Source organism: Nerophis ophidion, linkage group LG14, assembly GCF_033978795.1.
Source record: "Nerophis ophidion isolate RoL-2023_Sa linkage group LG14, RoL_Noph_v1.0, whole genome shotgun sequence".
Classification (NCBI taxonomy): domain Eukaryota; kingdom Metazoa; phylum Chordata; class Actinopteri; order Syngnathiformes; family Syngnathidae; genus Nerophis; species Nerophis ophidion.
This window is the reverse complement of record NC_084624.1, coordinates 1,316,139-1,342,487: the sequence shown is the minus strand read 5'-3', so window position 1 is coordinate 1,342,487 and position 26,349 is coordinate 1,316,139. Positions and strand designations below refer to the sequence as shown.

Below are 26,349 nucleotides of genomic sequence, written 5' to 3'. Positions count from 1 at the left end.
ACAAATAGATTGCTGTTTTGTGATCATGGGATCAGTTGACAATGGGTGTAATCACAATATTGCGAAATCCTGAGGCTTATGAAAATGTCCCACTGCAAAATCTTAAGAAAACACGGTAGAGCAAAATTAAAACAGTTTACTTAGATGTTTTTTTTTGTTTCGTTTTTATTCAAGATAGGCCACTATGTGGGGATATAACTGACATCCAGGGTGGTTGTAAACAAGCAGGCCATTGCAGAAGAAGTGAAATGTATGAAAAGAATTGCGGTATCATGATGAGTCATGAGGGGGAAAGGAGAAAGGTTAATGTGATTGTGATAAGAATGGACTTAAAATAGGTGCTGACAGTTCAGAGCAAAGGTGGAGAACCTTTTTCATATTAGGGGACCATTTATGTTTGTCCTGAAAGCGTCATATTAAATGCTTATCATTATACAATAAGAGCATATGTGTGCTCAATGTTTCAAGGCTTTATATAGATTACCCTGTACCTTTATTTGCCAATATGGCTTTGTGTACCAGTTTTTAAAAAACAAGATAAGTTAAGCGATGCTAGTCTGTGTGCTAACTTAGCATGTCAAAATCATCAGAGTAACAAGTGCTAATTTAATTTGTGCTTGTAGGTGTAAACATCATGCAACCCCACCAATGAGTAAATAATGTCTCCAAATGTAATCTTAAGACAATAATAAAACTAATTTTAGTGACACCGGTGCCCAAGTACGAGAAAATAAATTACCCTCAACTTATGTGAAGAAACAGTGTAATATATTACTCTGAAGACAGAAAGAAATGAAAAGCGCTTTAGCAGCAGCGTTTCATTCGTCCCAAGATGCAGGATTTGACAGCAACAGTGATTACTTTGGTATTAGTGCATAGATACCACAGTACAGTCTTTCTATAACCTCCATATTTCATGTAGTCATCGGTCAATGTTAGCTCTACGAGCGACTCGGCCAGCCGCGCTTCTCATGGCCAGCAGACGTCGCTGAAGGGCGCTACTGACCTAGTGAGGCCACGCTATGTCTCAGGAAAGGAAGTCAAGTGTCTTGCGGTGTGCAAAGTGTTTCTGATTGGTTTCCTTCAACCTGCACAAACATTCGAAAAAAAAAACCATCTAAGTTTTTGGTGTGATGTCACCGAAATATTGTTAAGTGCTTACACGCCTTGAAAGAAACATCTAGAGGAGAACCTAGAGGTAAAGAAAAGAAAAACATGTCTTAAGTACTGCTGAACCATCATGATGAAATCACACATGGACAAAAAGGCTACCTGCGACTGGTCGATTACCAGCCAGCGCTCGGTGCTCGCCTGCATGTCCTGTCCGTTGAGGGGCTCCCGAAGTTGCACCCGGACTTCCAGGCGACCGCCAGTAGGCTTGCGGCCATCCATCACCTGACAGGGGGCGATGGCAACCTCTTAATAAGTCATTAAAGGCTTTAATGAGCTTCAGAGTGCTGCTGCTGACCTCCACGATCTCCCTGATTTCACTGTGGGACTCCAGTTTGTCCATCCTGAGGTGCGCCGTCCCGATCGGCTTGTCGCTCCGCAGGAAACCACTTTGAGAAAGTTGCTCAAGTGAGTCCGCAAGGATTGTTTGCATAACACTTTTCACACATTAAAGGCCTACTGAAATGAGATGTTCTTATTTAAACGGGGATAGCAGGTCCATTCTATGTGTCATACTTCATCATTTCGCGATATTGCCATATTTTTGCTGAAAGGATTTAGTAGAGAACATCCACGATAAAGTTCGCAACTTTTGGTCGCTAAAAAAAAGCAAAGCAAATTATAACAAAGCAAATTATAACCTGCTACCAAAGAATGTACAACAATTCTTCTCAACTAAAGAGGGGAAATATAACCTCAGAGGAAAATTTAACTTAAAACATTTGTATGCCCGTACAACACTTAAAACTTTTAGCATATCAGTATGTGGAATTAAATTATGGAATAGATTAAGTAAAGAAGTTAAACATTGTACTGATATGATCTAGTTTAAGAGGATGTTTAAATTAATAGTGCTTACAAAGTACAAAGTATTATGAGAAACACTTTCAAACTTATTGAAAACAAGATATTCTTCATTTTAGTATGTTAATAATGACTGAAATAATTAAGTACATGTTAGAAAACTACTGTGTTACTCACAGATGTCATTTTGCTATTTTGATATTTTGCTGTAAAGAAGGTCAGTGAATGAATTTATATATTTGTGGGCGCTCTGAAGTGGAAAAGGGGTAGGATTAAATAAGCTTTGCTTCTTCCTACTCCTTTTCAGACATGATGTATTGTGTATTGCGAAATGATGAAATTACCTTATGTATAATGTTGTATGTATGTCATGTTCGAAATAAACTAAGAAAAGAAAAGAAAAGAAACGGAAAATGTAGCTGCCATCATGATGTGCAGTGATTTTTTTCAAATGACCATAAGTCTTGAACTATATAGTCGTAGTATGTCAATGGTTGGAATCTACGCTTTAGCATGATATTCTAGTTACTATGGTAATCTAAGTCACCAGGCAGTGTGGGTGGAGGAGCGTTTCCACAGAGTGTTTCCTGGGTGTCAGTCTGAAATGCAGGTGTCAGGGACAGAAGCGGAAGGAGATTTTCACAACAAAGTTCTAAAGGTTAGTGATGTATCAGATATGTCAAACTGTAGATGGGGTTTATTTATACATTGCGCATTCATATTTCGCTGGTTTGTTGCATTTCGCTTGATTGTAAAATATGTCGACGAGAGTCGATGTGACCATTATGTTGTCAATATTCAGTGTTTTATCCTTCATAGTTAATATTGTAAATCCCACATACTTTATTTTCATGTACATTCTGGGTGTCTCATTTGGTAAAAAAAAAAAAAAAATCCATTCCTTATTTTAAGGAGGTCTGTCATAACGTTTTTAGCATTCAATCAGACATTATTGTGAGGTTTTGAATTAGTGTTCCTAAAAATAGATATACCAGCCCCCAGACACATTTTATTCTCTAAATTTGGCCCCTGAGTCAAAATAATTGCCCAGGTCTGTCCTCGATAAACAGCAGAGACCGAGTGAACCCGCTGCTTTCACACAGAATAGTGATATGGAATGGAGGGGTAAAGGCCATTTTACACAGTTGGAAACTCCTGTCTCAGGGCAGTCAAAGCAGGCTCTTTCCAGTCGAGCAGTTCTGTGTGAACGGCACTATTAAAGAATGGGGGGACCAAGTCAACCTCGAAATTTTCTGGCTTTGAAGGTAAAACAGAGGCCATATGATGATCAAATTATCTCATTTTAGGCTGCAATGTCGCCATGTGAAAGCACATGGTTAAAGCAATATCCCAGTTTTTATGGGCTCTGTTATGGCTTTAACGTGCTGTTTTCAAGAAACTGGCTTGCTATGGGTAATGCAATCTACTCTGAATGTAAATAATGTGACAAAATGAGCAGAATAAAGGATGCAAGTTTAGTCAACTGACTGCCAAGTAGTGTAACAGCACTCGCACTTTATGATTTGCGAACCAAGTGGCTACTTGTGCCAAAACAAACCATAAGGAAGTTAAGCAGCAGGATGTTTCGAATGCCGTTAGAAGCGTACAGACTGTCCTGAATTTGTCAGCACAGTTGACAAAATAAGATGTACATTCGAGATTATACATTATAAATATTTGTCTTTTGACCTGAGGTGGGGTATATATGGCTGTTTATTTCTGTCAGAAGGAAATGCTGTCTGCTGAAATCATGTTAAAACGTGTTTTGCAGGCTAGTTAAAAGGCCAAACAAATCTAAGAAATAATGGGATTTCGACTATGCATGTGCAACAGCAATGCACTAAGAAAAATAGCAGGCTAGTTACAAGCAAACAGAGCGGGAGAGTGTCAGTAAGGCTGTATTGTTCAGTACGACACATTAATCTAGGGGTCAAGAGGATGACCTGCTTGCTTAATGACCCGAAAAGACACAAAAAGTCTAAAGGCAAGATTGCAAAGACATAATCTTTAAAGAGAGGCTTAAATGGAAAGACAGCAAACACAATAGACCACAAAATAAATACTGTCAATGGTAACTCACAACACACAGCCTTGATCAAGAGGCTTCAGATGGGTCATGTTGAAACGTGTGAGAGGATCCTGCTGTAAAGGTGAGGTAGCGTGCCTGCGTGAGACTCACCCTTTGTGCAGCAGCTCCATCTTGAGGCCTTTGGACGTCACTACCCTCCTGAAGCCACGGTGGTTGCGGTTGATCGTCAGGGTGAAGCTCTGGTTGTATTCTGCTCAAAGACAGTGTGAGAGTGGCACTGTCGGCATTGTAGGTCCTTTGTGGACCTGACGCCACCTGGACTCACCTGGGCAGTTTGTGTTCTTGATAACATTTGTTTTATGTCTCTGCGCTTGCTCCTGGAGACAAAACACGGCAAGGACACACAAACAAGTCAACAAGCTGCTCTGAAAGTGAGGAGGAGATGATGATCATACAAAATTGGAGCTGGTTTACCGTGCTGGGGTAGGGGAAGTCAAACTTCACATAAGCGTCCAGGTCGCCGGTTTGGACGCCTGCGTGGGGACATGGACCAGGTTTATTATGTCGGATTAGTGCATTCATATTGTGGATGTGTGTGTGTGTACCGCTGGGAGCAGGAAGATTCATGGCTTTCACGATAAGGACCACCATCTCTGTGCTGCTGAGATCCGGAAACATCCTGTGACAGGCGAGCAGAAACATTAGTAACCATGAGCAAATACTAGAAGGTCACTTAGCAAAACACAGACCTTCACAAAGGCCAAGCGCCTTATTTGTGTTTGCCTCTATCGCTCAAGGTTTGCCCACCTGACAGTGTGGAAAGTCACGTCCTCGAAGTGATGTGTGGGGGCGGGCAGGCCCTTCGCTTGGGACACCTTCAGGACCTCCAGACTCGCCTTACAAGACTCGGCCATCTTCTCAAACCTGAGGCCAAAACGTTTATCTAACAACACGTTCTTGCTGCGATTCCAGTGACACAGATTGGTCTTACTTGGTGGTTTCGGCGACGTTTCCCAGGTGAGTGAATTGCTTGGAGTGGGTCAAACATTTCTAACAGCACAAACATGTATCAGAAAAAAAACAATGAAATAAAACGATTACACGAGTCTTACCTCACGCTGCTCTTTGAGTATCTTGGCTAATTGAACGTAGATCTGCTCGGTTTTCTCAGAGAGGTTAACGTCACAGTGGTGCACCAGGACAAAGTCCTCGTCTTCGTCACCAGGGGGCGACGGCACCTGCAGGAAGAAGGTTGTAGATCTGACGACATAGAAATCGTAAGAGTACTGAGCCACAAATGTTAGCCGAGCTGCTCTTTGGTTTGTTCATAGCTAGGGTTGGGTATTTCGCAATGATGGGAACCGGGATTAACATTCCAATTCTCACGGAATCGCTCACATTTTTTTCCATTTCTATTCCTTGTTGCGATACCCGAAAGGAGAAAATAGCCACCACCAACTAAGAAGAAGCAGCACACTGCAAAAACTGAAATCTAAGTAAGATTAAACATCTCAAATAAGGGTGCTATATGCTTATTTTCTGTCTGATAAGATCATTTCTTACTAAACAGATTTTATGTTAGTGTTTTATTTGTTTAAGGGTTTTGGTCCTAAATGATCTCAGTAAGATATTATAGTTTGTTGCTGAGATTCTATGACCTATGTTGAGTAAAACATGTTTGAAACAAGAATATCAACTATTGTGAAGCTGTGTCATCAACACTCACAAGTATAAAATTACTTTTTTAAAGTAATAATTTCTTATTTCAAGCATTAAACAAAATCATGATATATGTTAGTGCCATTATGTCAAGATAATGGCACTAACATTTACTTAATTTAAGAATATTTTTCAACATATTGAGCAAAAAGGTCTAATTTTTTTTCTACCAAGAAAAGTGCACTTGTTATTTGTGAGAATATACTTATTTTAAGATATCTTTGGGTCCATTGAGATTAGCTAATTTTATTTTTTTTGGAAAGTCTTGACAAGCCAGATTTTCTTGTTCTATTGGCAGATAACTGCTTAGTTAAAAACAAAATAACCCTAATTTTTTTTCTTGTTTTTGAACACTGACTTTTTGCAGTGCAGGCCTCATGACTAGCGTTCAGAAGCACTTTAACGTTTGGCTTAATTTTGTAAAGAACAATTTTTTTTTTTAAGTTTGTTACATCGTGTCAAGGAAGATGCATGACAAATATGATAAAATACTTCATTGTGTATAGAATAAAGTAACAAGGTTTTTTTGATGTGTCGCACCAGCCTTGTTCCCCTCACCCCGGGGTCCCCAAACTACAGCCCGCAAGGAGGATCCGGCCCGCCAGGTTCCACATTGTGGCCCGCCGGACTTCTCAAATTTGAGGGGGCTGGGGCTAAAGGGTAGCGGGGGGAAGGGGGGTTGTATCTTGTAGCGTCCTGGAAGAGGTAGTGCTGCAAGGGATCTGGGTATTTCTTCTGTTGTGTTTATGTTGTGTTACGGTGCGGATGTTCTCCTGAAATGTGTTTGTCATTCTTGTTTGGTGTGGGTTCACAGTGTGGCGCATATTTGTAACAGTGTTAAAGTTGTTTATACGGCCACCCTCAGTGTGACCTGTATAACTGTTGACCAAGTATGCCTTGCATTCACTTGTTTGTGTGAAAATCCGTAGATATTACGTGACTGGGCCGGCACGCAACGGCAGTGCCTTTAAGATTTATTGGCGCTCTGTACTTCTTTTTAAAAAGTCACAAATTTTACTTTTTGAAACAGATACCAATAATTCCCGACATTACATTTTAAAGCATTTATCGGCCGATAATATCAGCAGTTCGATATTATCGGACATCTCTAGTAAAAATGCCAACCAATCACAGCCTTTGCAGCATGTTAGAGGTTTTTTTGTAGGGGGTCGAGCAAGCTGGTGTAAAAATGCTAGTGCCTCCACAAAAGCAGGGACTGAACTCGAAACCGAAATCCGCAAACTGCGAATCTGGATCACAGCAAAGGCTAGTAAAAATGTGTACATGTTGGAAAGTCTGAGGATGGAATAAGTAGAATAAGAAAGAAACTCAGTTGAATTGCATACCGTGCTCACATCCACCACTTGACTGTTGCGTGCCGCTTCGATCATGGGTTCCAAACCCTTGGCGTTGCGGAGGAAGACCCTGGCCTGCTCCATGTCGTTCTTCTGCTTGGCGTGCAGAGCTGCCTTCATGAACTGCTTTCTCCTGCCCTCCAGGAACTCTAGCTGCTGGGCTGCTAAAGGCAGACAAAGACAAAGAAGAAGATGGAAAAAGAGAAGACGATGCAACGGGACAGAGCTGAGACAAACAGGCACTGACCTGCTGCTGAGAGCTGTCTGGTGGACGGTGTGCCGGGTGAGGCTGACGGGGACCTCCTCCTACCTTGAGATGAAGCGGGAACACTTAATGTGCTCTTCTTGTGCTCCTCATCCTGCTTTATCTACAACCAACATGGGAATTGTATTGGTTATAAATCTTTTATTAAAATTTAAAACGATATCCTGCCATTCTAATGAATTCATCCATGAGATATTTTACACTAATTTGCTTTGTCAGCTATTACACGAAGTTAAGACGTTTTGTTAAACTAACTTAGCATATCTCCACACACCTTTATATAAGCGACTTTAAATACATTTTTACATTGTGCTTGTTGATTGACTGTGGGACAATCAAAGAATGGAGCCCACCTCCACCTCCTTTTCTTTTTCTTCTGCGTCTTCATCCGCACTTGCAGCAGCATCGTCAGTGGAGGCGATCTTTGAGGCGGCCTCCAGCGCCGCAACTAATCCATGCTCGGCCGTTGTCGACTTTTGACCCGGTATCGGGGGGAAACCTGGAAAATCAAGGCAAAAACCCAAAACAAGCTAACTGTTGAAACTCTCACAATATGCTTGGCAAATCACTGGAGAAGGAATCTCACCTGGCGGAACAGGAAGCTCGTCAAAGTTGACCATTTTTCCAGCTTTGTGAGACCGGATGGCGCTCTGGTATTGCTGCCGAATGGAAGAGATTTGAAATGTTGTTAAACAGGATACTATTAGGTAGAGGTAGTTACAGCTCATCAGTCTCTCACTAGCAACACAACTTTAAAGCATTTCTTTTGCATGGTCGACTTTGTTTTGCGGTTCACAGTTGCACGTTTGTATTTTTAAATAAAGTAATATCTAAAAAGACACAAATTTGAGATATATCGCATTCAATGTATTTACCACCAAAAGGTATATAAAAGCTTCTAATCTGCATAACCAGACACAATGCAGGTCATTTTTATGAAAAGTGAGCAAAAAACAAATATTAAGAAGATCCATCCATCCATCTTCTTCCGCTTATCCGAGGTCAGGTCGCGGGGGCAGCAGCCTAAGCAAGGAAGCCCTGACTTTCATCTCCCCAGCCACATTATCCAGCACTTCCCGGGGGATCTCGAGGTGTTCCCAGGCCAGCAGGGAGACATAGTCTTCCCAACGTGTCCTGGGTCTTCCCCGTGTCCTCCTACCGGTCCGACGTGCCTTAAATACCTCCCGAGGGAGACGTCCGGGTGGCATCCTGACCAGATGCCCAAACCACCTCATCTGGCTCCTCTCGATGTGGAGGAGCAGCGGCTTTACTTTGAGTTCCTCCCGGATGGCAGAGCTTCTCACCCTATCTCTAAGGGAGAGACCCACCACCCTGCGGAGGAAACTCATTTCAGCCGCTTGTACCCGTGATCTTGTCCTTTCGGTCATTACCCAAAACTCATGACCATAGGTGAGGATGGAAACGTAGATCGACCGGTAAATCGAGAGCTTTGCCTTCCGGCTCAGCTCCTTCTTCACCACAACAGATCGATACAGCGTCCGCATTACTGAAGACGCCGCACCGATCCGCCTGTCGATCTCACGAGCTACTCTTCCCTCACTCGTGAACAAGACTCCTAGGTACTATAACTCCTCCACTTGGGGCAGGGTCTCCTCCCCAACCCGGAGATGGCACTCCACCCTTTTCCGGGCGAGAACCTTGGAATCAGACTTGGAGGTGCTGATTCTCATCCAAGTCGCTTCACACTCGGCTGCTAACCGATCCAGTGAGAGCTGAAGATCCTGCCCAGATGATATTAAGATATTAAGAAGATAATTTTCTGATATGACTTCTGGCTTCTGTTTGTTTTTTGTCAACACTGATCCCTCCTGCAACGTCTTCTTATCCTCTGGCAGACAAGGTGTGTATGAGGTGTGTTAAGAAGCAGAGATACGGTATCATTTACTGTACATAGTTGTAATTATGAGCTACATTCACAGACAGTCCCATTATATTATGTTCATGAACCTGGGTTCAATCAGTCATTCAATGTTTATTTATATAGCCTTAAATCACAAGTGTCTCAAAGGGCTGCACAAGCCACGATGACATCCGCGGATCAGCGCCCACATAAGGGCAAGGAAAAACTCACAACCAAGTGGGACGTCGATGAGAATGACTATGAGAAACCTTGGCGAGGACCGCAAATGTGGGTAAAAACCCCCCTCTAAGGGAGACCGGTGCAATGGACCTCAAGTGGGTCTGACATAATATTGTGAAAGTCCAGTCCAGAATGGCTCTAACATGATAGTAAGAGTCCAGTCCAGGCTTAAGTGCCAAATCTATTTGTGGCGGTTTAAGTTTATCTGAAGCGGGCTGCGAGGTATAAATCAATGTATGAGAAGCACTGTGTGCACCTTGGCAATGCGGTCGTACATTCGGGCCTTGCGGTCTTCCCCGCTGGTTTTAGCTTCAGCCGACGACTCCATGTACTTAGCTCGCCTCTGTTCGAGCGCCTCCAGCGCGTCTTTTGGAGCCTGGGGGGCTAAGCACGAGACAACAACCAAATGTGTAAATGTTGTTTTAAAAATAATTAGTATAAAACAGTGATTATGGTACCTGGAGCTGCTGCAGCCGGTTGGGGGACCTGAGTATTTAGCTTCACTGACGCGGTGCTGCTTCCACCTGCACCTTCAACACAATTGGACACATTCCTGACACAGTACCACAATGCTGTATAATGATGGTAAACAACTGACCTGGAGGTGAGGGAGGAAGGCTGTCGAGGTCCACAGCTTGTCCTTGTTTCAAAGCTTCAATCATTGAATCAAACCCCTGCTCCAAAAAAAAAACACAAACAACTGATGGAAAAACACAACATCACACATAATAATAAACAATCTATGTCAATAATAGGGGTGTCACAATCTGATATTGGTTCGATATCAGCTAAAATACGAGTATCAGATTATGTCGGATGTAAACCTCGGTCTTAAGCGCTTCGATAAAACTGTTAACTTATACAAAGCTGGGCAGCCAGTTAAAATTTAAAGGTCCTCTAATAAGATCACAAGGTTGGTCTTTTCTTGTATTTGAGGGGCATCATTTACAAAATGCAAACATGGTAGGTGCAAGCAGCAACACAACAGCTAAACACACAAACTAGATATTAGGGATGGGCGATATTGCCTAAAATCTATACTGTGATATATATTGCAGCTTCCTGTAATAAATATTACAATATTATAATAATAATAATAATAATAATAATAATAATAATAATAATAATAATAATAATAATAATAGTGGATTAAATTTTATATCGCGCTTTTCAATTATTAGATACTCAAAGCGCTCACAGAGAAGTGAGAACCCATCATTCATTCACATCGAGTGGTGGTAAGCTACCTCAGTAGCCACAGCTGCCCTGGGGTAGACTGACAGAAGCGAGGCTGTCAGTTTGCACCTACGGCCCCTCCGACCACCACCTATCATTCATTCATTATTCATTCACCAGTGTGAGCGGCACCAGGGGCAAGGGTCAAGGGTTCTGCCCAAGGACACAACGGCAGCGATTTGGATGTCAAGAGGCGGGGTAGCGAACCTGCAACCCTCAGGTTTTTGGCACGGCCGCTCTACCAACTACGCCATACCGGCCCGCCCCATAAGCGCAGATATATATCAATGATAATAGAACCACTTCAAAATGGATTACAAAGGCTCTTAATTTGGCTACTGACATATGCAGCAACATTTCACATCATTTCTGGTTGCATTATTTTTTTCAAAACTATTATTTATCTACTAGTTACTTAACTGTTATTTGTTGTTGTTATATATATATATATATATATATATATATATATATATATATATATATATATATATATATATATATATATATATATATATATATATAGCCCTGCGATGAGGTGGCAACTTGTCTAGGGTGTACAACGCCTTCCGCCCGATTGTAGCTGAGAGAGGCACCAGCGTCCCCCGCCACCCCAAAGGGAATAAGCGGTAGGAAATGGATGGATGCAACATGCCTGAAAACTTGGAATTTGGGACATGCTCTCCCTGAGATAATCCTGATACCCATTACAACTATGGGAAATACTATACATTGACTTTCACAATTACTTTTTTTTTTTTTTTTTTAAACATGGGTGGGGGTGGTTTAGCGGGGGTCTATATGGTAGTGTCCCGGAGGAGTTAGTGCTGCAAGGGGTTCTGGGTTTTTGTTCTGTTGTGTTTATGTCATGTTATGGTGTGGATGTTCTCCCGAAATGTGTTTGTCATTCTTGTTTGGTGTGGGTTTACATTGTGGCGCATATTTGCAACGGTGTTTAAGTTGTTTACACGGCCACCCTCAGTGTGACCTGTATGCTGTTGACCAAGTATGCTTGCATTCACTTGTGCGTGTGTAAAAGCCGCATATATTATGTGACTGTGCCGGCACGCAAAGGCAGTGCCTTTAAGGTTTATTGGCGCTCTGTACTTTTTGGAACCGCTGACTTTGAAACAGATACCGATAATTTCCGATATTACATTTTACAGCATTTATCGGCCGATAATATCGGACATCACTAGTTTTTAAGCATTTTTTTTAAATTCTATACCACAAAATAATACAAGTATATATAATTCCTGCCAATATTGTATTGGATTAATATCGGTATCACAAATACTCAAGGCCCCAATATCAGAAGTAAAAAAGCTGTTTAGATACACTTCTAGTTAAAAACTAGCTTTTTAACAAAAACATATTAAAAGGCTAAACAAGCCTAAACATTTTCTATCTATCTGGTTGATATTTGGGAGGCTCCATTACCTTACTGGTTTTTAAATGGAGCATGGCTTGTCCCGCATCTCCCTCCTTCTTGGCCCTCAGAGCAGCCATCTTGTACTGTCTCTGCCTTTCTTGAAGCATAGTCAGGACTTGCTGGCTTTCTGCGAAAGAAAAACAACACCAAAAGGCATAAGAAAGCTTAGAGGGTTTTTATTTAATTCCGTATGAAACTGACTGCTTGTCTTACTATCTTGCTGCTCTAAGGGTTCTTCTGTCTGCGGGTGTGAGGGCTTAGCGGGCTCGCTCATCAGAACCTCGGGTGCTGATGCCAATGTGTTTTGCTCCTCCTCACTGGCAGCAGTGACAATTTCTGGTGTCGTTGCCTCAGACTCCACAGGCTGATCTGCTGGCGAGGGAATGGCTGAAGAGAGATGCAGGGGCTTCGATGTGGCACCGCTCGGGGCTCCTGTGGCGACAGGCGGGGGAATCTGGGCCTCGTTCACCTGACGGCCTTTCTTGATGGAACCTATCATGGTCTCCAGTGTCTGTAGCATACATGAATCACTGCATCACAAAGTACTATGAGTTTTTTCTTAACCTAACAAAGAAGTATGTGGTGGGTAAGAATACAAAAATAGCCATAGTCTCTATAGCAGGGGTCACCAACGCCGTGCCCGCGGGCACCAGGTCGCCCGTAAGGACCAGATGAGTCGCCCGCTGGCCTGTTCTAAAAATAGCTCAAATAGCAGCACTTACCACCGAGCTGCCTCTATTTTTTGAATTTTATTTATTTACTAACAAGCTGGTCTCGCTTTGCTCGACATTTTTAATTCCAAGAGAAACAAAACTCGAATAGAATTTGAAAATCCAAGAAAATATTTTAAAGGCTTTGTCTTCACTTGTTTAAATAATTTCACTAATTTTTTTACTTTGCTTCTTATAACTTTCAGAAAGACAATTTTAGAGAAAAAAATACAACCTTAAAAATTATTTTAGGATTTTTAAACACATACCTTTTTACCTTTTAAATTCCTTCCTCTTCTTTCCTGACAATTTAAATCAATGTTCAAGTATATATATCATTTTTTATTGTAAAGAATAATAAATACATTTTAATTTAATCCTTCATTTTAGAATATTTGTGAAATATTTATTAAAAATTATTATGATAAAAATTCCCCCAAAATATTCTGGCAAATCTAAAAAATCTGTAGAATCAAATTTAAATCTTATTTCAAAGTCTTTTGAATTTCTTTGAAAATTTTTGTTCTGTAAAATCCAGAAGAAATAATGATTTGTCTTTGTCTTGGTCCAATTTGTTATATGTTACAACGAAGTGCAGATTGGATTTTAACCTATTTAAAACATGTCATCAAAATTCTAAAATTAATCTTAATAAGGAAAAATTACTAATGATGTTCCATAAATTCTTTTTTACATTTTTCTAAAAGATTTGAATTAGCTAGTTTTTGTCTTCATTTTTTTCGGTTGAATTTTGAATTTTAAAAAGTCAAAATTGAAGATAAACTATGTTTCAAAATTTAATTTTCATTTTTTTTGTGTTTTCTCCTCTTTTAAACCGTTCAATTAAGTGTTTTTTTCATCATTTATTCTCTACAAAAAACCTTCCGTAAAAGGAAAAAGAATGTCTGACGGAATGACAGACAGAAATACCCATTTTTATTTATATATAGATTAATTTATTGAAGGTAAATTGAGCAAATTGGCTATTTCTGGCAATGTATTTAAGTGTTTATCAAACTGGTAGCCCTTTGCATTAATCAGCACCCAAGAAGTAGCTCTTGCTTTCAAAAAGGTTGCTGACCCCTGACCTATAGCATGGTCGGCATTGGCCACATTGGCCTTAACATTAACTACCTAATTGGTCATTCCTATGCACAAGATGGCAGTACTGTAGCTGCATCTGAAGCATAATGAGTGGCTTCATCTAGCTCTGCAAGCACTTTAAAATGTCCTTGTCGCACTGTATTTTACATCAACTTATCAGCGTTGTTAATGTTGACTGAGCCGTTTGTTCATTACCACTATTACAGAATAGAATAGAATATATCTTTATTGTCATTGTACAATGAAATTGTAAGCAAAACTAATTTAGTGCAGATTCATAATAACACATAAAAACATAAGCACATAGATAAATATACATAAAAATACCAAGCACATAGTTCACATGCTATATACAACATTAGTTCTGTTGCTGCTGTGCTTTCAAAGTTTTTATTTACACTTTCTCATGCACACCCACTCATTTAAGCTAAAGGGGAACTGCCTACCGCCCGAATGCAGCTGAGATAGGCTCCCCGCGATCCCAAAAGGGACAAGCGGTAGAAAATGGATGGATGGATGGGAACTGCACTTTTGGGGGAGTGTTGCCTATCATTCACAATCCTTATGTATGAGAAGAACACAAATGTTTTTGTTTTATGCATTATAACCTTATAAAGCCTATATGAGTCACTCTATTCCGCCTATAAAGCCTTTATAGGCTGGCCTTGATGATGGTCCATGATGGCCATCATGGACAATCCTGCCCACCCACTCCAGCAGACAATTAAGGGACAGCAGAGTTCACACTCGAACAGGCGCCTTCAGCTTTGTTCCCACAGTGTTCCATTCAAGAACTCCTTCATTCCACACTCCATCCAGCTGTGTAATCACTCGCCATACAGCAATAGATGATCTGTCTATTACCTGACACCTTCTATGTTAGCTACTTCTCTTTGTTTTTGTCTATTTCCATTTTCTGCTGGATTTACTCTCTATTTTATGCTGCAACTGTCACATATACTGTAATATTGTACATGGTAATTGTTATATATTGTATATATAATACAAACATATCAGTATATAGAATATACTGTACATATATTGTGTAAGTAATACGTATATATGTTGTATTTTATATTGCCATATTTAGTCTATTTATACCTGCATTGTCCTTTCCATCCTTACACTTTCCATCCTTACAACTGAGCTACTGTGTGGAACAATTTCCCTTGTGGATCATTAAAGTTTGTCTAAGTCTAAGTCTTTAAAAACATCCAAACACGTCCATTAAGGTGTTATATACAAACTATAAGTATATATGTAATGTAATAACAGGCACATTCATAATAACATGTGATATTTACGTATTTTGATCATTTTAAGCATAGGGCAAAGAATTAATTTCAAACACGCATCACAGCGTTCACTTTTTCCTTCGACAACATTACCGATTACTGCAGACTTCATGAGAGACAACAAACATAATAAAAGATCACTTACTGTGCAATGTCTGCTGTCACTGGGACTGATTGTATGTTTATATATTCCCGTTGAGATGAAGAATGACTCATAATCTAGACTTTAATGAGGCGAAAAAGCAGCTCACCAGCCGACATCAATACAGCCACACAAGCTCGTTGATGTCGTTTCTGACACAGAAAAGGGTTCAGCAGTAGACCACATTATCAGCTGGGCCCAAGGTTGCCTACATCAAATCATGGCACCTTCTACATTCCTGGGAAACTTAGCCACCCTGCTAACCTAAACAATCTCATTCCTATTCTCTCCAAATCAAAGACAACATCGAAGCCTGTCAATAACACCATCAGGAAGGGTCTGCTCAATGTCAGGTCTCTGAATAACAAATCATTTTTAGTCAATGATTTTATTACCACTTCTAAACTTGACTATGTTTTTAACTGAAACATGGCTGACACCACCCCCGAACTATAACTTCATTGATCTATGTAGATCGGGGAAAAGAGGTGGAGGGGTGGCTGCTATATTTAAAAACATGTTTCAGGGGAAACAGAGGTCACTTGGTGATTTTACATCATTTGAATACCTGTGTGCTGTGTTGAAATGCTCTCCCAAAATTCTCTTGTTAATTATCTACAGGCCACCTAAATATACTGCAAATTTTTTCGATTATTTTATTGAAATATTGTCTAGCATCTCCACTGATTTTTGACTGCCTGGTTATAACTGATGATTTTAATTTTCGTATTGACGATTTGAATGACAAGGGGGCAAAATACGTTTTTACTATTTTAGACACATTTGAACTGTCTCAACATGTGAAAGAGGCTACACTTTGTAAGGGACACACTCTGGACCTGATTATCACAAAAGCTCTCAATGTTTCTGATGTTCTTGTGATTGATCCTTCATTGTCTGACAATTTCTGTGTTTTCTTTAATATTTCTGTAATTCCGGACACACAAACAGAATCAAAGAATGTCAAAAAGCGGTACATAAATGAACATGCTAACGCCATCTCTCTCACTACCACCTCATGTCATGCTGATGATCTTGTAAGCAACTTTAATTCCAAAATTGTGAATATAATAAATGATAAATGGGTTGTACTTGTATAGCGCTTTTCTACCTTCAAGGTACTCAAAGCGCTTTGACATTACTTCCACATTTACCCATTCACACACACATTCACACACTGATGGAGGGAGCTGCCATGCAAGGCGCTAACCAGCACCCATCAGGAGCAAGGGTGAAGTGTCTTGTTCAGGACACAACGGACGTGACGAGGTTGGTTCTAGGTGGGGATTGAACCAGGGACCCTCGGGTTGCGCACGGACACTCTCCCACTGCGCCACGCCGTCCCTCAACATAGATATCATTGCACCTGTTACAGTTAAAATGATTCCTGGTAAGCAAAAGGCACCCTGGGGAAAATCTGCTGATGTAACAGCCCAGAGAAGAGAGTGCAGGAAGGCTGAACGAATCTGGCGGAATACAAAACTTCATGTTCACCATGACATCTATAAAGACAGCCTCCAGGCCTACAATTTAGTCCTAAAAAGTGCTAAAGAAACATTCTTCTCTAATATCATAAACGGCAACACTAATAAGGCCGAAACCCAATTCACAACCGTTGACAGACTGATCAACCCTCCAACACAAATACCAGCCGAACTACATTCCACACAGAAATGCAATGAGGTTGCATTCTTTTATACTGATAAAATTGAAGGCATCAGACACACCATCAATATCTCAAGTAAAAAAGTTGGATCACCTCCCCATTTAGGCAAAAGTAACACAGCAATGATGGCAAGCTTTAATGCCATAGACTTTAAAACTCTAGTGGAAATGGTGACATATCTAAAGTCATCCACCTGCTGCCTCGATGTTTTACCTACCAACTGTTTTTGACTGCCGAACAACAGACGTATTGCAAATAGTTAATAATTCTATTCAATCAGGCAATTTCCCGAGGGCTTTCAAAACTGCAGTCATTAAACCTCTTCTAAAAAAGCGGAGCCTAGATGCCTCTGTTATCAACAACTACAGACCAACTTCTAATCTACCATTCATAAGTAAAATAATTCAGAAAGTTGTCCTCAAACAACTAAATCACTTCTTGGCTTCTACTGGCTGCCACAACAACTTCCAGTCAGGATTTCGACCTCTTCATAGCACAGAGGCGGCCCTTCTTAAAGTTATAAATGACATCCGTCTAAACACAGACTCTGGCAAAACTTCAGTATTAATGCTATTGGACCTCAGTGCTGCATTTGACACTGTCGACTACTCAATACTGTTGGACAGGTTGGAAAAGTGGGTGGGGATCTCTGGCACAGTTTTAAGCTGGTTCAAGTCACATCTACAAGATAGGAACTATTTTGTTTCCATTGGTGACTTTGTATCAGAACCAACCAACGTAACTTGTGGAGTCCCTCAAGCTTCAATCTTGGGGCCCACTTTATTTAACATCTATATGCTCCCACTAGGACAAATCAAGCAAAATAATAACATTGACCATCATTGCTGTCCCGATGACACCCAAATTTATGTAGCGCTATCACCAAATGACCATCGCCCCATAAATCTTCTGTGCCAGTGCATTGAGCAAGTCAAACACTGGATGTGCCAACATTTCCTACAACTAAATGAAGATAAAACTGAGATAATTGTTTTTGGTGCTAAAAAAAAAGAAAGGTTTAAAGTCATCCAACACCTTCAATCACTGTCCCTGAAAACCTCAAATAAAGCCAGAAATCTTGGGGTTATTTTAGACTCTGATTTACATTTAGAAAGTCACATCAAATCAGTAAAAAAATCGGCCTACTATCACCTGAAAAATGTAACAAGACTTAGAGGGCTCATGTCAGCTCAATACTTAGACAAACTTGTACATGCCTTTATTACCAGTAGGTTAGACTACTGTAAAGGTCACCTTGCAGGTCTTCCCAAAAAAAACTGTCAGGCAGCTACAGCTTGTTCAGAACGCTGCTGCTAGAGTTCTAACAAAGACCAAAAAATGTGTGCACATTACACCAATTCTTCAATCCTTACATTGGCTCCCTGGCCATCAGAGAATTGATTTCAAAATCCTCCTGCTCACATATAAATCACTACATGGTCTCGGGCCATGATATGCTCCCAATATATAAGCCCTCTAGATTACTAAGATCTTCTGAAACCAATCTGTTAGCGGTTCCCAGAGTAAACTCAAATCAAGGGAGAGCATCATTCAGTCACTACGCAACAAATAGCAGGAATAAACTTCCTGAAGATGTCAGACTTTCCCCAACTCTGACTACTTTTAAAACTAGACTGAAAACTTTTATGTTCACCTTAGCTTTCAGCTAAATCTTTTAACTTTTAATACCTGCACTACTTTTATTTTTATTGTCTGCATTTCAATTTTGCTTTTATTTTCTTTTATTTCAAGGTTCAAGGTTCAACTTTATTGTCCCCGCGGGGAAATTTGTCTTGGGCACAGTGCATCATTGCCTACTTAACATACACAAAAACAACAGAACAAAAACACAAGCACAGACACAACCACAACCAGACAACTAACATATAAACATCGGAACATGGAGCTTGACAGACATAGGTGGCACTTTGATGTAGGCATCAAATCTACAGTATGGAGATAAAGATAAAGTACCAGTGTGCATTGCACTAGAGCTCATGGATAAAGTCACTTTGTTGTCTGTGAAGCACTTTGAGTCTGCCTTGTGTATGAAAAGTGCTATACAAATAAAGTTAACTTGCCTTGCCTAGCTCTCCATGGTCAAGGCCCCGCTATAAATACTATTTGCTATTTGATTTGATTTTTATTAAGGATCCCCATTAGCTGGTTGCCACAACAACCCACAATTCTCCTGAAGGAACTCTCCTGACGGAATAAATAAAGTACTATCTAATCTAATCGTCTTCCTGGGGTCCACAAACTCAATACAATTACTAGTAAAAGCATATAATTATGGCTACACGATACATAATCAAACAAAAGCATCAACAAGAAAACAATTTAAACAATTTACAGGCACAGAATAATTATCATCAAATAAATATAACTACACAATACAAAACCAAACAAAAATCATCAACAAGCAAACTAATCCACAGACTAAGATAGAATATTACTTTCCTTTTAAAAACCTGTTTACATTCAATGCCGGTGAGAATTCGAGGCAGGTTATTCCAGAACGATACAGATCTATAAATAAAAGATTTCCGCAAAGCATTCTTCCTGGGATGAGGGAGTACAAAATACCCTCACTAGACGCCCTGGTATTATGATTATCTATATTGCTACTGTAAACTATTTGGGCAATGAGAATAGTTTGTCTGCGTTAGCCCTTACAATAACAATATTGTTTATATATAATATGTAAATATAGAGTATTGTTGGTGGTATTTGGATGGTTATTTAGAGTGCTTTATGAGCAGAATAGAGCGGTGGTTCTCAAATGGGGGTAAGCGTACCCCTGGGGGTACTTGAAGGTATGCCAAGGGGTACGTGAGATTTTTTTTAAATATTCTAAAAATAGCAACAATTCAAAAATCCTTTATAAATATATTTATTGAATAACACCTCAACAAAATATGAATGTAAGTTCATAGTGTGAAAAGAAATGCAACAATGCAATATTCAGTGTTGACAGCTAGATTCTTTGTGGACATGTTCCATAAATATTAATGTTAAAGATTTCTTTTTTTCTGAAGAAATGTTTGGAATTAAGTTGATGAATCCAGATGGATCTCTATTACAATCCCCAAAGAGGGCACTTTAAGTTGATGATTACTTCTATGTGTAGACATTTTTATTTATAATTGAATCACTTGTTTATTTTTCAACAAGTTTTAGTTATTTTTATATCTTTTTTTTCCAAATGGTTCAAGAAAGACCACTACAAATGAGCAATATTTTGCACTGGTATACAATTTAATAAATCAGAAACTGATGACATAGTGCTGTATTTTACTTCTTTATCTCTTTTTTACAACCAAAAATGTTTTTCTGTGATTAGGGGGTACTTGAATTAAAAAAATGTTCACAGGGGGTACATCACTGAAAAAAGGTTGAGAACCACTGGAATAGAGGACCTCCCATTGGCTCCATTGTAAGCGGACCTATTTACGAGTTAAAATGCATTTTTTAAAAATACATCTGTCTTCTTGTCTTACCTAACGATTGTGAACGATAGGCAAATATCCCCAAAAACTGCAGTTCCTCTTTAAGGAGTTTTCAAAAGTGAGAAATAAGTATTTCTCACTAATTACCATGATGTTGTCCTTGCACTTCAAGTAAACAGGCACCTAGGCTATACTCAGAGCATTTAGGTAGATTATAGAGTCTTTGAAGTACCTTTAGCCCACGCTCCAGCCTCCTGGCTTTGGCGCCCTCACTCGCAGCCTTGGCGTTTTGCAGCGCCATCTTGTACATGGCCAGCCTCTCCTCCAAAGTGTGCTGGAGGCTGCCGGGCGCCGCTGCCGGGACGTTTGTTTCCTGCAACGTCAAAAACAACTTTTATCGATATGGCACAGAAAACAACTGCCAACGGTGATTCTACATTAGGAGCAACAACGATAGTCAGTAATTCATAAGTAGATGCTGTTGTACCTGGGAGGGTGGTGACGGTTGGGGTTTGGCAGCAGAAGAGCAAACAGTCTCTTCACTTTCGCCCACCACTTCCTGTAGCTCGGCCTGAGGGAAGGAAAAAGGTGAGAGCAGCCAACATGAAGAAACCCGCATCTGAACTTTGAAAGGCTGACTTTGAAAGCCACCGACCAGGAGATCTTCATCATCCTCCACATTGTCGTCATCTTCCTCCTCGTCCACGTCTCTCATGCACGCATCGGCCATTCTGGCGATGTCCTCCATTGGCATGGGACCTTTAGGACAAGAGATACATTAACATGCTACTTTCATTTGGCTTTTACAGACCTGGGTCTGATGGATTCATTGCATTTTGTGGCTTTTAATGCCTCACAATCAAACACTTTTATGTTAAAATACTGAACAGATGTTTATCTTATCACAATAAACATCTGTTCAGTATTTAAACATATGGCTTTTAATGCCTCACAATCAAACATTTTATGTTTAAAGACTGATCATATGTTTATTGAGATAATGTAAACATCTGTTCAGTATTTCAACATAAAAGTGTTTGATTGTGAGGCATTAAAAGCCCCAAAATGCAAGGTATCCATCAGACCCACAAACGCTTGCTGAGTAACAACAATATAAACATTGCACAGAAAATCAACACCGTATGAAAAAAATAGTCAACAACAGATTTGATTTCCTTTTTTTTTATTTGACAGTTATTGAAATATCTTGTGTGACATCACGCACAAAAGTGCCCTTTATTTGTTTTAAACTATTGTAGTGGCATTCTGTACAAAAAGTGCACTTTAATTTAGTGTTGTTTTGATATGTCATCTTAGTGACATCATGCGCAAAAGTGCACTCATAGCTTGTTTTAAAATGTCTCTGACAATCTTGCACTTTCTGTTTTGAAATGACATGAATGTTTGTGCTACTGCTTAATAACTGTTTAATAAATAGAGTTTTGGTCAATTGACTTAATTGTGATTTCCCTCTCCGCATGAAAGTTTAAAAGTAGCATATATTAATGCAGTATGAAGAAGAATGTTTGTTTTTAACTATTGTAGTGGTGTTCTGTACAAAAAGTGCACTTTAATTTAGTGTTGTTTTGATATGTCCGAGGATACCGAGGATGTCGTAGTGGTTTGTGTTGTGGTTTGTGCAGCCCTTTTGAGACACTAGTGATTCAGGGCTATATAAGTAAACATTGATTGATGGATATGTCATCTTAGTGACATCATGCACAAAGGTGCACCAATAGCTTGTTTTAAAATGTCTCTGACAATCTTGCACTTTCTGTTTTGAAATGACATGAATGTTTGTGCCACTGCTTAATAACTGTTTAATAAATACAGTTGTGATTTCCCTCTCTGCATGAAAGTTTAAAAGTAGCATATATCAATGCAGTATGAAGAAGAATGTTTGAATGTAGACACATAGAATCATCATACTGCTGTGATTATATGTATCAAGTGTTCATTCAAGGCTAAGCCAAAATATCAAGATATATATCGTAGGGCTGGGCGACATGGCATTTTTTTGATATCTCGATAATTTTAGGCCATATCATGATACACAATATATACATATCTCAATATTTCTCCTTAGCCTTGAATGAACACTTGATGCATATAATCACAGCAGTATGATGATTCTATGTGTCTACATTCAAACATTCTTCTTCATACTGCATTAATATATGCTACTTTTAAACTTTCATGCAGAGAAGGAAATCACAACTAAGTCAATTGACCAAAACTGTTATTAGCAGGTGACTTTTCAAATGATGCTACATATTAGCAGTAATGCTACTTTTGGTAGCAACACTTGTGCCCCACACTTGACAAATTAAAGTTGTGTATTCGACATATTCCTGCTTGAAGCCGAATCACTGCCAGACGATGAACCCCCTGCTGTTTTTCTTGGGAATTAATTCTTCCTTCAGTTGTTACCAGTTTCGCACCTTCTTTCTCTCATATTACCACTCACACGGCTTCGCTAGCATCACAGCTAACGTTACCCATGCTGCTACCTCTCTGCTCCGTGAGGGCGTATATGTATGTGACGTATGAGGTGACAGTATGTGACGTGTGTAAGAAGGTGAGCTTACCATCTGTGAGAAGGAGACACAGGAAGGAGTGAGAAGAGCCTGTAGTGTAATGCCAACAGCTAAAAGCAACTGCGTGAGAACATATACTCGAATATCACGATATAGTCATTTTCTATATCGCACAGAGACAAACCTGCAATATATCGCATATATTGATATATCGCCCAGCCTTAATACATCGTGTATCGCGAGATGGCCTAAAAATATTGGAATATTAAAAAAAGGCCATATCGCCCAGCCCTAAATTCCTGGTTGGCAAAACATATTTTTAACCCAAATACCGTATTTCCTTGACTTGCCGCCAGGTATATAGTATGTGCCTGCAAAATAATTAGCGCTTGCTTAGTATTACTGCCGGGTCAAACTCGTGACGTCACGAGTGACACTTCCCCTGTCATCATTTTCAAAATGGAGGAGGCTGATTTCAATACCGGTAATTTGAAATTGCATAAAGGGAAGAAGATTAAGAGCTATTCAGTAGGATTTGAGGTCCAAGCTATTGAATTCCGGTATGCTAAAAGGAACCGTAAGCAGCTATTTTTTTATTAATATACCGTAGCTGCGTGTGTCAAATATGAGTCATTAAATGACTCCGGCCTCCTGGTGGTAGAGGGCGCTAGTGATCCTTCTTGCGACTACTCGGCTGCAGAAGAAATGACAATGAGTGACGTGATATGTGCTGGGACGGATATGACGCGGGGGGTGCACGACGGACCTTTTAGGATGTAACACTTTATGCTGGCTATGAAAACAACCAGGCTGAAATAAAGCAGTCCTAAATACCCAGTGTATTATTTATATAATAACACTTCATGGTGGCAGCGGTGGGATAAAGAGATCACCCACGGAGCAGAACGGGAGGGGGAGTTGAGGATAATTCTGTCGTTGCCCGAGCTAACTGATAGCAGCGGTCTGATAGCAGTTTTCTAAACTGGACTTTCAATCGAAGCAGGAAGTACTAAAGGAATATCTTCATCGAGACAAAGACTTTTAAAACTGAAGAAAGATAAGGAAGACATCTATAAACAAGTTATCGGTGCTTTTGATCAGAAGGAGCTGGCATGGACTTCATTTATAAGTAAGGGTAAGACCATAATGTTTTTTTTTTAATTAAATGTGTTTTTCATGATGGTATCCTTACATCACACTCAAATTTTTACTGCATGCCTTTGGTAAGTGCTGGAGTTAGAAGAGGTTATAAATTATTTAGCGCATGCTTACCTTTACCACATGCCTTTGGTAAGTGCCGGAGTTAGAAGAGGTTTTAAATTATTTAGCGCATGCTTACCTTTACCGCATGCCTTTAATAAGCGCAGGAGTGAGAAGAGGTTTTAAATTAATTATCGCCCCGGCGGCAATTCAAGGAAATACGGTAGGTGAAATTACATGATTCCCTACGGCACAGTGGTTGGAAATCACTGAACTGGTCTAAGTCTGGTTTCGACACACGACAGTGACAGTGAGCCGGTACAACACCACCTGCAAGGTTTGGCGTTATTGGGAAGTTCCATTGTCACTCACTTCTCCCCTTGCTTCTTGCTCTTCCTTCAGCATTCGCAGCAGATTTGCCTCCAGTGAGAGAAGCCAGCTCAGCCTCCAAATCTGGGTCGTCCAAATTCTCCTCGGCATCCATCATCATCCCCTCGGGATCCAGGTCTAGGAAAAGACCCATCTGAGAAGAGGAAGGTGGTGTTGAGCAGCTGTGTAATTGCCAGCCGTGTTTGTGTTGTTGTTACCTGCTTCGCGGTGGAGGCTCCCCTGCCTTTGGGGAGCGGCTCTCTGCGCTTCTTCCCGAACATGTTGCTGCGGTTCCGTTGTCAACAATATCCCAGAGGAGCGAACTACACATTGAGACAAACAACAGGGCGACAATACTTGGCTTGTCAAGTGTTTACAATTGAAATCATGTGAGCGGCTGTCAGGCGCCGAGCTAGCAGTTAGCTTAGCTGCTTTACGACTCGAAAGGTGTTTTTTTTCGCGAACAAACTCAAGAGTGTCGGTGAACCTTAAGGGCAAATAATCCCTTGCACTTTGATGAATTATTTAAGTCGTGTTTACCTGCTCGTCTGCCATTTCGTCTGTTAGTTTCGGACAGGATAGCTCGGAGCTTCTTCTTCGTTTGTTTAATGGCGGTGGGAAAGCAACATTCTGGTGTGCATTACCGCCACCTACTGACATGGAGCCATACTCTATATTATTTTATTTAAAGGCCTACTGAAAGCCACTACTAGCCACCACGCAGTCTGATAGTTTATATATCAATGATGAAATATTAACATTGCAACACATGCCAATATGGCCTTTTTAGTTTACTAAATTGCAATTTTAAATTTCGCGCGGAAGTATCCTGTTGAAAACGTAACGGAATGATGACACTTATGTTGAACGTGCTTGTGACGTTATTGGTTGGAGCGAACATTTTATCCCAGCACCACTCACAGCTAAAAGTCGTCTCTTTTCATCAGATAATTACACAGTATTTTGGACATCTGTGTTGCTGAATCTTTTGCAATTTGTTCATTTAATAATGGAGACGTCAAAGAAGAATGCTGTGGGTGGAAAGCGGTGGATTGCAGCTGCCTTTAGCAACCAAAACACAGCTGGTGTTTCTTTGTTTGTTGTGAAGCTTTAATATGTCAAGTGAACATGTTTTTCTACCACATGTCAACCAGCAGGTTTCGGGGAGAAATTTGCGGTAATAAGTCGGCTCTTACCGGAGACACAAGTGGAGCTTGCGTCCTCCTGCAGTAGCTGTCAAAGAGGTAGTAGCTGCGACTTTCTTAGCTCCTCCATGGCTTCCCTCAGAGACACTGGCGGCACCACACACCTCCGACTTTCAGGTATGACTTTATAATCTCACTAGAACACGACTAACACAATAAGCAGATAAGGGATTTTCCAGAATTATTCTAGTAAATGTGTCTAATAACATCTGAATCGCTCCCACTGCCATTGCCTTTTTTTTTTCTAGATAGATAGATAGATAGTACTTTATTGATTCCTTCAGGAGAGTTCCTTCAGGAAAATTAAAATTCCAGCAGCAGTTTACAGAGTTCAGATCAATTTAAATAAAAGTAAAACGTAAATAATGGGGGTTTAAATGGAAACAATAGAGAAATATTACAATAAGAATAAAAAATAAAAAGCAACAATGGGAAAAAATATATATATAACAGTAAAATAAGAATATAACAAGACAAAGTAGGCAGTAGTGACCATGTTATGAAAACGTGGTTCTAGTGCTTCACTCTAACTTTCCTTATCCACGAATCTTTCATACTCGCTCA

At 40.1% G+C, this 26,349-nt stretch overlaps 1 protein-coding gene and 1 long non-coding RNA gene across 5 annotated transcripts; one reads left to right on the top strand and one right to left on the bottom strand.

Annotated features, from left to right (window-relative positions):
• Positions 1 to 121: 121 nt before the first annotated feature.
• Positions 122 to 25,249, bottom strand: LOC133567911 (coiled-coil and C2 domain-containing protein 1B-like). 4 transcript variants are annotated; one of them, XM_061919526.1, is made up of 26 exons: positions 25,121 to 25,249; positions 24,799 to 24,903; positions 24,584 to 24,734; positions 21,130 to 21,233; positions 20,962 to 21,045; positions 20,707 to 20,847; positions 12,322 to 12,619; positions 12,117 to 12,235; positions 10,042 to 10,117; positions 9,902 to 9,973; positions 9,700 to 9,827; positions 7,929 to 8,001; positions 7,696 to 7,841; positions 7,325 to 7,445; positions 7,069 to 7,241; positions 5,116 to 5,241; positions 4,995 to 5,053; positions 4,811 to 4,927; positions 4,609 to 4,682; positions 4,478 to 4,536; positions 4,329 to 4,380; positions 4,154 to 4,253; positions 1,469 to 1,559; positions 1,273 to 1,395; positions 1,163 to 1,192; positions 122 to 1,088 (listed from the first exon to the last, which is right to left on the bottom strand). In XM_061919526.1, exons 2-25 carry the CDS (start codon positions 24,859 to 24,861, stop codon positions 1,181 to 1,183), a joined length of 2,562 nt encoding a protein of 853 aa, XP_061775510.1. In that variant the 5' UTR covers positions 24,862 to 24,903; positions 25,121 to 25,249; the 3' UTR covers positions 122 to 1,088; positions 1,163 to 1,180. The 4 variants fall into 4 exon arrangements, with proteins under 4 accessions (XP_061775510.1, XP_061775511.1, XP_061775512.1 ...); XM_061919527.1 differs by having other exon boundaries at positions 1,167 to 1,192; XM_061919528.1 differs by having other exon boundaries at positions 7,702 to 7,841.
• On the top strand, positions 5,296 to 7,504 carry LOC133567915 (uncharacterized). The gene is made up of 2 exons (XR_009809479.1): positions 5,296 to 5,499; positions 7,222 to 7,504. It is a non-coding gene; the product is annotated as an uncharacterized LOC133567915 (long non-coding RNA).
• Positions 25,250 to 26,349: the final 1,100 nt, after the last annotated feature.